Source organism: Zosterops lateralis (genome assembly GCF_965231275.1).
Source record: "Zosterops lateralis genome assembly, chromosome: 2".
Classification (NCBI taxonomy): Eukaryota; Metazoa; Chordata; class Aves; order Passeriformes; family Zosteropidae; genus Zosterops; species Zosterops lateralis.
Genome location: NC_139763.1, coordinates 79,273,993 through 79,288,362, shown reverse-complemented (window position 1 = coordinate 79,288,362; position 14,370 = coordinate 79,273,993). Strand labels below are relative to the sequence as shown.

The 14,370-nt window shown below is 38.1% G+C and overlaps 1 protein-coding gene across 6 annotated transcripts; it reads right to left on the bottom strand.

Moving 5' to 3' along the window:
• Positions 1-1,571: 1,571 nt before the first annotated feature.
• On the bottom strand, positions 1,572-14,135 carry FAM76B (family with sequence similarity 76 member B). Of its 6 annotated transcripts, none has more exons than XM_083885153.1 (10): positions 14,028-14,135; positions 13,865-13,929; positions 13,330-13,384; positions 11,656-11,811; positions 10,569-10,765; positions 8,559-8,606; positions 8,279-8,359; positions 7,474-7,609; positions 4,746-4,847; positions 1,572-4,116 (listed from the first exon to the last, which is right to left on the bottom strand). In XM_083885153.1, exons 1-10 carry the CDS (start codon positions 14,130-14,132, stop codon positions 4,027-4,029), a joined length of 1,035 nt encoding a protein of 344 aa, XP_083741279.1. In that variant the 5' UTR covers positions 14,133-14,135; the 3' UTR covers positions 1,572-4,026. The 6 variants fall into 6 exon arrangements, with proteins under 6 accessions (XP_083741279.1, XP_083741280.1, XP_083741283.1 ...); XM_083885154.1 differs by having other exon boundaries at positions 7,474-7,606; XM_083885157.1 differs by lacking the exon at positions 8,279-8,359.
• Between the last annotated feature and the right edge of the window lie 235 nt (positions 14,136-14,370).

Here is a 14,370-nt window from a genome sequence, read left to right as displayed (position 1 = left end):
TACCTGTTTTTTTTTTTTTTTTTTTTTTTTTTTTTTTTTTTTTTTTTTTTTTTTTTTGTTTTGTTTACTTACACAGTTATGACTAACTGCTTATAAGGTGGAAGTTACATTGTACAGCTTTGTATTTCAATTTGATCAAGCGGTTTATTCTGTTCATTTCTAAAATCTGGACTCTAGTATTGCTAAAAACAAACCCCAACAAAACCAAAAACCTATCTCCCTTAGGCCATGCTGCATTTTACAAATATAGAAAATATGTATCTCTTTAAAAAAACAGCATTGTGATTCAGTACATTACATAAACAAATAACAGGGTATCTCAGAGATCTCTCTTCCCCATTAGCCCTGACACCTCCATTACCCTCCTCCTTTTTCCAGGAGTACCAAAAATATCTCAATAATCCCCTTGTGTGACAACCCCTACTTCTTCTATGGGATTCAACACAATTTCATGTATCAGTACCTCTTCCATATGGAAAGCTAAAGCAATTGCACATAATATATCAGAAAATGCATCTTATATTGCAGTACCAATATTTCAGAAATCATTTGAATGAATAAAAATGGCATGAAAAACTTCTACTCGATTTCAAAAGGTATAGTTCATAATCATAAACATCAGTGTTTTCATAAAAATCAGTGTGGATTCTGAACTTTTGAAGGTACTAAAAACCATTAAGAATTGCCTGAATGCCCATACACAGGTTGTATCAATTTAAATCTTAAGGAGATTTGCTTCAAATGATGCAAATCTCTTTTTAGGCGTCAATTCATTACATGGCCAGTTACACACATTTTGCATGTGTCACAGGGAAGCCACACTTAAAATAAGTACACCACACCTAATTTTGACTTGCTCTCAGCTTTAAATGGCTTCAAAGCTGCTGTTGGAAGTTTGCATTAAAATGACTCTAATAACAATCCAGTATTAGAATAGTGTGTTGTGCATTACTGTACCTAACAATAAGTATTAACATTTTTGAGATGCTTCAAAACTCAGATTCTCCCCTTCTCAGTAATTGACTTGACCCGATAGATGCAGAATCTTAGTCTCTTGTTGGACTTTTTTTTCCCCCCTCATTTTTCACTTTAATTCTTGAATAAGAAGTATTCTTCTGGACTGTGGAATGACAAAGTTCGATTGCTGAGAAAAATATAAAATGAGATTTACAATTTGCAGCACCAGTGCTCTGAACACTAGGAGCCACTGTGACTGACAGCCAGGAGGATGCTGGTGTAGGCACCTAACCCCTCCTGACACAAGAAAGGGAACAAAGAAATTATCAGTCACTTCATGTATTTTTCTTCTTGATAGGATAATATTTCTATGTATTATAATTCTGCTGCAGAAAACAAAAATATTTTCATGAGACGAAGTAATCTGTAGCTCTAATTTGTTACAATCTGTAAAACAGCCCAAGGTGTCTAATCTTAACAGAAATTGAAATATTAAATTCTGCCCAATTTTTGGCCATGGACCTTTAGTGAGTGATGTAGCATGAAAGATTAACACAAAATATAGATTTTTGAATAATTTTTAAAAGACAGATGGATGTTTTGACAAGATTTTATTGTGAAACATTGGATTTAGAAAAGGTACAAAATGTCAACGGTCAGATGTGTGCCAGTACAGTATTTCAGTAATCTATACATGTGGACAGCTGAACAGCTTCACTGCAGAATGTGGATTTGGACAAACTATCTAAAAGGGGGCTGCAATATTCACAGGCTTAAAATACAGAACTTGAGCCAAAATGGCCATTACTGATCAATGCTAATCAACATCTGGAAACAGGCTAAAAAGCACAATACAGTACAACAATCTCCTCGCAGATCCATGTTTAAAGAACATCAGTTTATAATGTCAATAATCTACAGCTCCAGGACATGATTCTCAAGGCTGGAATTCAGTTGGCTAGTTAAGAACTTTAAAAAATTAATGTTAAAATTAAGATTATGTAAGAAAATCCACAGGTATTTAATTAGAACTAAATACTGTGAAACCCCTAAAAATTCTTCTGACTGGGATTTATAAAGTCAATTACTTCAAATATAGAACTTCTGTTTGTTTCTTTAAAATGTCCTGACTGCAGCTTGAACGGATATAATTAAGTAATCTTAATTCAAATATTTCATTTTGCTATGCATTTCTGTACTTTAAAACTCATTTCACTGAATATGGGTCACCATCAAACTGGAAAAAAAAATGACCCAAATACTAATTCTGAATTAATAAAAGTCATAAATTTGTATACTAAAAAAATTAGTAACAACCCCGAAGATGGCAGTATTCTCTACCCTAGTTTAACACATTTAAAGAGGAGCTTTTATAAACTTACAAAGTTGATTTTAGGGTATAAAAATACACATATGTGATATGAAACAAGATAGGTCAAGCTTTTCATGTTTTTCCGTAGTCTGTCACTGCTGGAACTCATGTGAACTACTGACAAGGTGTTCGTAGTTCAGTAACCGGGTGAACAGCCGAAGGTCTATAGACTTTGGTTCTTTAATTAAAAATGTGTAGCTGTTTCTATACAATTAAGCTGGCTGAAATATCAACAGCTACCCTGTTACCTGTCAGTATCCAGAGCTGACTTGAACCTTTACCCATGTAAGTCTACTTCCTTTTATACTGATTCATAACTCACCTTCCTGAACAGATACCTTGGGGTATACTAAAGTATTGTTTAATAGAAATTTCTGAATATGACTCACGTCCATTAGGAGCAGAGCTAAACTTAAACTGATGAAATTTAGAATGAAAATCCACCCAAAACATTAAAATCCATCCTATGACACCACATCCATTCCCTTAAATATTTTCAGGACCATTAGTTTTGGCTACTCTTTTCTCATTGTGTATCTTCAGTGGGGGATGTGAATCTTGCAATTCATTAAGAAGAATCACCATAAGGTACAACAAAGTACATTAAATCAGACAATGGGGCATAAATGCATTTAAAACTCTGAGTGTGTATCACCAGGCTAAGGATGTAACATTGGAGTACAACGTCTGCTATGGAATTAAAATTAGTGCTGTGCCAGATGGGAATAATATATAAACAAACCACAAAACTCCAGTGTGGTAAAAACCCTTTTTGCTCAGGAAGTGTTTGGCATAAGCAGCACTAATAAAATTCTACACCTCACAGACACAAGCTACAAAGGTTATCTAAAGCCAATACTCACTGTCCATCAATCAGCTAGCCAGCTCTTAATGCTGCCTCGAGCACTGCACTAGCCACTTTGATCTTTGTTTCAGATTCCTCTGTACACACATGTATATTTACATAAAACATTTATTAAACATGATTTTAAAACATAAAAACCTTATGTACAAAATACCAACATTCCTATAAATAAACAGTTGGAGAAAGGCACTTGCAAGAAAAGTCTACAGTAAATCTTACAAAAACCACACTGCCTCTGTTACTGTACAATAGATAATCTTTCAGTCAGTCCCTAACACAAGAATGTAAAACACTAATTACTTGTTATAACTAAGAATATAACCGTTACAGTCGTATTTACACATACATATATGCCTCTTTTTAGTTCCACTTGGGAGCACCATGATTTCCATTCCAAATTTATATTTTCATACAAAGTAAAAGAAGAGTTGCCAGAAACCAGTGTTCAGTGTCACTGCAGATTCATAAACTTTTGGCTGACATCAGTGTAGTTTAAAAGACTCATTTGCTACTTTGTAAAAAGTACACCTAGTTTGTTATTGCATGTTGTCCTTTCAGAGAGAGCACTGCTATGTTCTCTATGCAATTGTTTAATACTATTGCTGGCAAAAGGTTTCCAATATCAAAAAAATAAAAACATTCTTCAAGCCAGTTGAAGTAGTTCATCTGAACAGTAACTAAAAAATGCTGCATATTAATTATAAAAACATGTAGGAAACATGCGAACTAATCTGGTGTGCAAAAATATTTTTTCCACTACACAGGATTTTAAGGGCTTCACAGAATTACTCAAATGTACATTGAGTAGCAAATCCCATAAAGAACCAGTTCCTCAAGGAGATGTGAGGATACTCCCACTTTTATCAAACTTTTTACCCTTTGACAATGCCGCGACCTGTTTGAGCAGTTCTCTGTTTTTGGCCTGCAATACAGATTGAAAAAGTATCAGTTACTGAAGTAGTAGTGTCATGCACTTTGCATTTATGAACAAATTCTCAAAATCTACATGCTAGGAACATTCGGAGAAGGTAATAATCGCTTTTCAAAGATCTGTATATGTTTTTTGATATGCAGGTTCTGTCTTCAACAGAGAAAGTAACCACATTTCCCATATTGCAAAATTTAGTATATCCACTATGGCACTGAGTGTCTGTTCAGTCTGTGATTTATAAGGCAACTAATTCAGGCTTTCTTCCTGATAAAGCATGCTTTAGCATGAGACATCTAGCTGTCAGTGTGTTAATGCTGAGTCCTTAAATCAGGATCCATAGGCCAATGACAACTGATAAATTGTCAGAGAACAGACACAAAGAATGAACTTTGAGAAAGCATGTGAGGTAAGGCTTTACCTTCTAAAGTTAAAAGAATGTGTTTGACTCATATGGAGACTGTTGACTGCAGAACTGCTGTACAATGCATCCAAAGGAAAACATAGCAATGACCACTTATGAATGTGACATTACTGTATTGGAGTGAACAATCCTGAGTGAACAGCCTGAATATATGATTCCATCTGAAGCATTTCCCAAGTATTGAGAAAAAATTACGCACCTGCAACTGTTCCACAGTTTCCTTGTGAGCTTTCTCCATACTGTTCATCTTTGTCCTCAAGTTGGACTCTTGGTACTGGAAGTCTGCCTTCAGCTCTGTCAACTGAAAAACACAGGTCCCATGAAGATTCCTTGGACTGCAACAGGGTACATCTTTTAGTCAACATTGAAATCTTTAGCAAAGGCTCAGGAATCTCAGGAAACACTGTATTTATTTACTATTGCAGTATTGACAGCTCAGCACTTGAGAAGCAGTTTGAAAAGTCTGTATACCTGCTTTATATGGAGAAAGGAACTGTAGTCCTACAACCATACTCTTTGCTCAGGATAGCATTTTTTGTATAAAAAAGGCTAAACCTCAACAAAAAAAAATTCAAATACAAGATTGTTGATTTATAATGTTTGCTGTTCCTTCAGCTGTGAGATACTTTTCAGCTACATCTCTCAGTTACATGGTGTGGTAACACACAAAAAAATCTTCCCTACAAAGACAATTAAAAGAATTCTTTTGTATCCTTTTATGCTACATTTTGTCCTAAGCAGAAGGCTAGTTATATACAATGTATACATTCCAGACTTATGGAAAATGAAGCCTCTTCGCTAGCAAAGATGCCTGCCATAAAAACCAGAGCATAACCTCCTAAAGCGAGACTGCTATTGCCAACCTTACTATGTGACAAATCACATGTAGTGAAACAGATACTGTTCAAAAAAACAGTCAATCAAATGGTCAAGTGCAAGTATGTTGCTACAATGGCACATAACTCACTGAACACACCCTGCTGCTCAAGGCATGCACTTACAGCTGTTGTAGACTACTGGGCATCCAGTGCAAACCCACATATGTCACACTAAATATAAAAAAATCTGGTAGTGTGGCACCACAGAGAAGTATGCAACTAGATGAGCACACACACTACCTGTGGACATTGAGCAAACTGTGGTCCCCTCCTATGAAGTGAATGAAGTCCCAGGGCCCCACGGAAATGTTGTGGTTTTTTGCTACCATTTTGTGCAGAAAGACAAATAAGGTCAGTGCTGCAAACAGTAAGCACTGATAATGACATGGCTGATACCCTGACTCATAACACAGGGTGGTGAATGAGTATTATCCATAAAGCTGGTGTACTGAGCTGGTTTTGTTGCCATGCTGTACAATTCAGAGGTGTTACCTTTGGATAATTCAAAACTGTCCAAATCCTGTTCCTTCAGACCTTAACAGAAATGCCACAGGTATGGCTCAGGCTTTTCACCCAGTACGTCTTCAAATTTACTATCTCAAAATTAAAAAAAAAAAATCTCCAGTATGTTCATCTGCTGTAATTTTTTCTGCTATGCAAACACTGTATAATGTGTTCAGCTTTTCTCCTCCCTGCAGCAGCTGAAAAAGTAAGTGACATTCTGAAAGTGAGGACTTCATGCCTGAAGGAGACTAAGTTCAAAGGACTCTGAAGTCAAATAGTTTTATCAGTGGGGATATTAAAATCACAAAACAAGTTACTGCAGTGGTTATGCAGAAGTAGGTGACATTTCCTTACCTACCACTTTCGTTAGCTTTGCCCAGCAGATTAAAAATAAAAAGAGATAAGGGAATTTCCTACTGACTTATGATCTTCTAGCTTTGTAAGAGAGAGATCAGGGCCTAATGTCCATCCTTTGAAGAAAACACCTAAAGAGAATCCATGACAGACTATTCAGCTCTTTCACACCGAACACTTAAAGGCTTGAAATATCAAGCACTCCCAAACCTAAGTATATTTTAACAGTGACATAAATGAAAATAGATTCAATATCCTTTACAAAACACAATTATGTGTAGAAACGAAGATACTGAACAATGGTTTAAAAGTGGAAGCATTTTCCTTTCATTATGAATGAGTCTTTCTTAACCATCAATGTTTGGTAGGCCATCATGCATTCACAATCAAAATATTACTTGCAAATATAATAAAATTGTTTGGAATACAATTCCATAACCTACTTAATCCTGAACAGACATTCTAGAGCCACTATTACAGTGTCCTAAAAGCATCCAGTTATCCAGATGGCAGAGAAATAAAGTAAATGCAAATCAAAGTGTGTATTTGCTGTTCTCTTTTTTGTTAGTCATTAGTTTGTTTGAAGGGTGAGTCTTCTGTAAGAGTTTTGCTGCAGCCACTTGGGCCTGACCATTTCACTTAACTTTTGTTGACTGACAGCCCCTTAATCCAAGCTTTTCTTCTAGTCTCTGTCTACCCACAAAGACTTGACAACCCACAGTACATGTGCTTACCAATCCTATAAAAACAAACCATTCAATTTTCATACACTACAAATGTAAATTTGGACATGGACTTACTATGGCTAGAGTTGCTTTTGTTTAAAAGTAAATTAAAACTATGCTAAACTCAGAATGGTTACTACTCTTTGCCATGACTCAGTTAAGAGCATGCGAAATATGCAAACCACTGTCTGGCCCTTTATCTATGTCCTGTGGCACGCTGCCTGAGTAACAGGCTATCTTCCTCATGGCTGAAGTGAGGTACGATGAATTACTCTTTGACTCAGAGACAAAATATATTCATGGTACAAGAGTCCAAAAGTTTTCCTTTAAATGTTAAGATCTGATTAGCTGCTATATAAAACAGTCGTATCTGCCTTTGTTTTATCTTATTGTTTTGACATTTTTAGGAGACTACAAAACAGAAAACAAAATTTTGAAGTTCTTATTAAGTAGGTGTAATTTTTACCTTTTTATCTTTCTCTAAAATAGTCTGATCTCTTTGCTGCAGAAGGCGTTTAAGTGACATTACTTCTTCTTTCAGCTGACTTATGAGGACAAAGTTGTCAGTTCCTCCACTGTCTGCAGACTGATTTATAGAGCTACTAAAAATGAAAAACAATAGTTAGTTACAGCATCAAAGAAAAAAGAAAAACACTTTTTAAAAGAAAATTCAAGTTGGATAATTAATAATTCCATAAACACCCTTAAGGACTAATGCAAAAAAAGTATGTACCTGACAGAAATGGCTGCAACTGGCAAATTACCTTACTAATGGCACACATTACATACACCTGCAGAAATATAATTCAGTATTAGCTTTGAGGGGGACAAATACCTCTTGACTGAAGCAGCCACTTAAAACTTTTATTCTGACCATTTGGCCAGAGACAGAATAAAGATTCAGTCTCCCACATCAAGGTTCAAAAGAATTTTCTAGATATTGGGTTGGATTAAAGCAGGTTCTACCCTGCATCTAACTGATAAAACAATTCCCAATGTGAGGGAATAACATTGTGTTAATAACTGTTATGTTGTACATAAGCTTTATTTAATTTTGCCCCAAACAGCTTGAAAGCAGGAAAATAGTGCTAGTTTTCTGCTAATAAAGTAACTTAATTGACTGACAGCACTCAGATGCCACCCAATAATTCATCTGGCAGGAGACAAGTTCCACATCCCTCATTCTTCAGACAGACAAAGAAATGCAACTGGCCACAAATCAGCGCTCTCTTTGGTTGAAATGGCTCAGCTTTACAAAAATGCAACTTTACCTATCTCCATTTGATGGCTTGGATTCCAGTTTGGGCTTTTTCTTTGGAGTTTCATTCTGAATAGCTGCAGAGGATTTATGGCTGAAATCAAACAAAATGTAAACCTAAAGCCTCATACTATGCAACTCTCTAATATCACCATTTGGTACATGTAAAAAAACTAACTCATGCTCCTAGGTGGAATGCTAGAGACTAGCCAGAAATGCAAGAAAAAAGAAATTCTTTAAATGAAAACTGCAAGATAAATGAAAAGAAAATTAATAAATGATATCATATTTACCTCTGTTTCCATAGTCCCTGATCTTGTTCTGGACTCAGATTGCTGATTCTGAAATATGTGAAATGTACTTGGTAACTGATCAAACACGCCATTATTTGTAAGTTTACGTGAATGGTAGCTGTACTTGAGAAAAATCCTTCTATCCTAAAAATCTTAATACAGTGAGCATTTACAAATTTTCAGTTGGACACTGAAGTTCTTGACCATGCTTTAGTATGTCAGGATGCTAACAAAAGTATTTCTTGGCTAAATATCTACACTATTACAAGTCACAAGGTATAGACATCAAGACTGATGGCTAAACCTTTTTGCTGATACCTCCCAATTTTTGTGAACTTTGTCTTGTTAATCCTGCAAGCTGGTCTTAAGCAGCTCTCCTGGGATTCCCACACTGCCATATGAACACTGCCTGAAGTGGTGCTCATTTGGTGCCATAAGACTAAAGTTAAGTTTTGGATCCCTGAAAATAGGTGCTTCTCAGGTATAACCATTTGCTTTCAGTCGTTTCAAAAGCAACTAATAAAGAACACTGATATAGGAATGGTAGCATGTAGAAGATTGCACTGAGTGAAATAGTCCAAAGAATCTGTATTTTTACCTCATTGTCTCTATTGTCTGATCTTTAAGAATAACTGAAATGGACAGAGGAAAAGAGTCATACTAATTGGACCAGAAGGAATGGACCTGTGGCAGTCTACAGAAAAAAAAAGGTGGGAAACCAGGAACATTGTGATCTGTATCAATATGTGTACTGTTATAATTCTTGAGTATATCAGAAACTTTGTTCCACACTAAAGAGCTAATTTTTTTTTAATTTAATACTTACTGTACTTGTGCCAAATGCATTAAATTAGATTTAACTTTCTGTAATTCAATTTTCAGTGGAGATTTGAAAGAACAGGAACAGTACAATAACTCTATGCATGACAAGAATAATTTTTTCTTCAAATTCCTAAAACACCAAATCTTACTTTTCTCTTTTTTAAAGTGAGAGCATGGGCCTTTCTCTTTTACTCACTATCAGTATAATTTCATCTTAGTTTGCTTCTACCTTTAAGTCATAATTAGACAGGCAAGTTTCAGACAAGATGAAAAATTATAAGCATTAGAAATGTGAAGTTTAGAAGCAAAATATCTGTATGTCTGGGATCAGGGTCATCACCATTGCAGACATAGTATTTTTACTATCAAACACACAAAAAAATAAGTAGTTCTGAAGTTATGCTGCCACAAATCTACCAATGAAAATAAGAATCATGACTACTATTATAGCAGCACAAAATCCCAAATGAATTCTGGGGTTTATGACTAAATACATTTGGTATGTACATTAAGCTTCATAGGCTGTTTATGCCACGGCCAGAGATGATGTGTTGAGAAAAGTTGCAGCAAATGGGACAAAACTACGTGAAATATTAGTGTGACAGCAACTGAACTGACAGTTTTATGTCCTTATGTCTGCATCACAGCCACTCCCAAGCTGCCTACTCCAGCAACACTTGGTTATAAAAGCTAGCAAAGAGTACAAGCTGGTCCCAGACAGAAGGTAATCCCACACTGTTGCTCCTGCTTCTCCTCTTAACTGTGAGTATTTGTACACAAATAAGTCGGGGTGAAGCAAGTCAGGATGAGGATTCTCACTGCTAATACACACCTTTGGCAAATGCATGGAAAACAGCAGTCACCACACAGCAACTGCTGTGTAGAAACCCAAATACAAGTTTACCCTCAAGTAATTTGTTTCTGTAGCCATTCCATGAGCCTTTTTCACAGACTTGTTACCAATTTTAATATCAAATAGTTTGACAATCACCAAGAATTCAATTTTTTTTAATGAACCACCTTCATTCAAACTTTTAGAATCCAAGGATTTTGACAGACCATGAAGAGCAATGCTCTGCTACTGCTTTTGACACCATGTTTTAAAAAGTTTTTCTTATTATCTCAGTACAAACTGAACACAGAAGATGAAGAGCTAGCAACAACTATTTCAATTTTTGAAACACTTACTTATGATGACTGCTGCTGTGACGATGATGATGGTGGTGATGGTGGTGGTGTTTTGAATGATGCTGGTCTTTCTCAGTAAGAGATGAGGATGAGGAGTTAGAATGTGAAGATCCCAGGCTCTTCCTCTGTTCTTTTGTCTTCTGTAGCACTCTTTTGTAGGACAGTGTGCAGAGCCAACACAATAACTTTCCATCAACCTTTTGAAAAATAATTCAGGTTTTATTTCCAAGTACATTGCAGGGAGATTTTGTTTCACTTCATCCACTAACTTTGGGAAAAACAGACATCTCTGGTATGAAACATCACTGTTGTATCTCTAATATACGCAAGTTTCTTTTAGTGATGTGAATCTTATTTCACTTATCATTTAAAGTTATGCTACAAAGAGTCCTAGCAATTTTTGGATCTGCTCTACATCGCAGAAATAACAGTAACTTTTTAAAAGGATGAGTCTTTTTTAGTATAAACACCATGTGCCCTCTCTCAACCTATCATATACTGCAGGCAGAATCAAGATGTCCAGCCAATGTGCTACTTGTACAAAGTAAATTCTTCCGAAAAACAGCGTTATTCTTGGGTTCAGTCAAGAGGCTTTTGAGGTAATTTTCTCAGCACCTTCTGGAACGAGAAAGTGCCACTCACCAAAGCTATTTAACAGAACAGAACATAAAGGGCTGCTCAGAGCAGTCTACCTCTCTGGTGCTTAAAGGCAAGGCAGGTAAACAAGAAGAGGTAAAGTGACAGATTCAAGTTTCAAAAACACATGAGATCCAATGGATAGGAAAATAAAAGTAAAACAAATATCAAAACATGAGGAACTGTTGAGCTGCTTAACTTCTGTCTTCCAGCTACAATTGTCTGCTAACACTTATGCCTATTTTTAGCAAGAGTGATTTAACTAAAAATTACCTCAGTAGCTAAAATAATAATTGCAAATTACAAAATTTAATTCACATATTGTAAAGCACAGATCAGCAACTTTAATCTAATATTACAGAACTTAAGATACATTCCTGTTAATCTTTTTCCTCTGAAGGAGGAACACTACTGTCAGCCTAAGCCATGAGAGATGTGGAGCAAAGCCTACCTTCCTTCTTCCCTCCTCTTTTCGATCAAAAGCACATTGCTGTTTGCACTGCTCACAGGTCTGAGGTGGGCCATACTTCTTCTCTGAGTTGGTGCAGCGCTGGCATTTTGTGCCAATAAACGCTGCAATAATGTTACAATACTGACAAGGCTTGGGCTGGAAAAAAAAAAGTTGAACAGAAGTCAATACATTTGTATTTTCAGTAACGAACACAGGTATTTCAATTCACACAGTGATGCTTTGAAACTAGTAGGGCTTCAAATAACCTACCTTAAAGAACCTTTTTCCTACAATTTTTATATTCAGTGCTAAAGTTTTCCTCTGAAATGATGCTTCTTCAGGGGTTAAAACCAACCTGGATTTTCCATGAAAACCCAGACACAATAAAAAAACTACACACATATATCTAGTTACTAACCTCTACACCTACTGCTTTTTATTTTTTTTTTAATATGTTGACATTTTCTCCCAGTTTTACTACACTACTTAAGAAATTACTTAGAGAAATTTAAGAGTAACCAAATGATTTTTTTTTTTTTAGACTGTAAGTTCCTGATGGCACAGTTTCTCTCTCCTTTGCACAACTCATGGATTCAACAACCCAACAGTTCCAAGATTAGTATCCTAATCCCTGCAATTTTACAGGAAACTTACAAAACAAAACAAACAAAAAAAAGCCCCACTACTACAAAAAAACGAAGTTCAGATTTATCTGAACTATCAGGTCAGGTTATCAACTTTTATATCATATGCTCAACTAGACTAATACAGTGCTGAAAAATAAAACTGATGTCAGTTTTCACAGGTTAGAAGTGGCTGATTATCTCCAGTGCAGTTCAGTTTTTTGATGAACTACTGATAAAATCGTTGCTGGCTCTGTCCTGCAATTCATTTTGCTGCATTTTAAGCTTTTGAAAGCATTTCTTTGTTCACTTTACATACACACTCACAAAGTGCCTGATTATATACCAACAGCTATTGCATTTCTCAAGTTGCATTCCAACTAATATGGCTTATGTCAAGCATAGGGAAGTTATGCCTCTGTTTTGCAACAAATTACCTTAATGCCACCTAAAGACTGGTATCTGCAGGGCAGCTCAGATACAATGTGTGCATTCACATAATAGAAAAACTCATTATTCCAACAGAACTGAAGCTAAAAATCAATATGAGAAAATGGAAAGTAGCATGAATGTGGATAATATTTGTACTTATTAGCTTAGCACGATTAACATACATTTTTTAAGACTTACATAATATAAAGTATGTGATATTACTAGGTTTTCACATTTACCACTGGTTAACAACAACAAGAGCTAATGGTGTTCCTGCCATGAAGCATGTGCTTATGAGAATATGCAGGGAATAACTTAATGTGTGTGGCACGAAATAACATTGCTTTGTCACAAATAGCTATACTGAAATTATTCTTAACTGATAAGCTATATATAACCCAAATGGATTTCAATTTGGGAAAAGAAAAAGTAACCACAGAGGAAATCTAGAGATGTCAGTCTTTTCCATCATCTTTCTGGATAGCAATCTATAGTGTGGGTTTGTTTATTGTTTTTTTCCTCAAAAGAAAATAAGAAGATTAGTTGCAAGAGAACTTTGTTTTCAGTTTGAAGCACAAACAAGCTCAAGTTCAGCATTAAGAACCCAGTGACTACTCACCGTTCCGAACTGCTTCACGTTTTGGGCGCATTTCTTGCATATTGTGTTGGTTTTGCTAAAGAGATAAAACGGCACAACCGTGAATTAGGTGACAAACACGCACTTTGACATTCTTCCCCATGCAATTACCTGCAAACTGAATCAGAGGAGAGTTGGGCTGGAAGGGACCTGCAGGAAATCCCACTCCTGAGGCAGAGTCACCTTGAGCAGGTGACACAGGAATGTATCCAGTGAGATCCTGACTGTCTCCAGAGAGGGACCCCATCACCTCCCTGGGCAGCCTGTTCAGTGCTCTGCCACCCTCAGTGTCAATAAGTTCTTCCACATGTGGAAGCGAAACTTGTTGTGTTTTAGTTTGTGGCCACCGCTCGTGCTGTCGCTGGGCCCCGTTGAGAAGAGCCCGGCACCTCCCTCTTGGCACCCGCCTGGGGATATTTATGTGCATTGATGAGCGCCCCTCTCAGCCCGCTCTCCCCGGGACCGGCCGGGCCCGGCCCCCGCAGGGGCGCTGGCCGGGGGCGGACGCGGGCCGTACCTCTCCTGCTGGAACTCGGAGCGGCAGTAGGTGCACTTCACGATGGGGTGTGCGATGCGGCACTCCTGCGGGGGAAGCGCCGCGTTACTGCCCGGCCGGGCCCCGGCCCGCGCTCCGCCCCCGCCCGCCCGCCACAGCCCCGGCCGGGGCCGCCCCGCCGCACCTTGCACAGCTGCTGGCCCTGCGAGAGCTCCTCGAACGGGTACCGCTGGTTGCACTTGGTGCACGCATAAAGCGCCGGGGCGGCCGCCGCGCCCGCCGCCGCCATCCGGCGGGGCGGACACGGGCGGGCCGAGGGAGGGGAATGGGGAGGTGCCGCGGGGGCGAGGGACGGAGCGGCCGCCGGGGCCGCCGAGGAGGAGCCGCCGAGGAGGGGCCGCCGTAGTCCCGGTGCCGCCGGTGCCGCCCTGGGCCCCGCGCGCCGCCCGCGTCCCCCCCTTGTGTCGGCGGCGGCGGCGTCACCCCGCGCGCGCCCCCCGCCCTTCCCTCCCTCCGCCCGCCCCGGG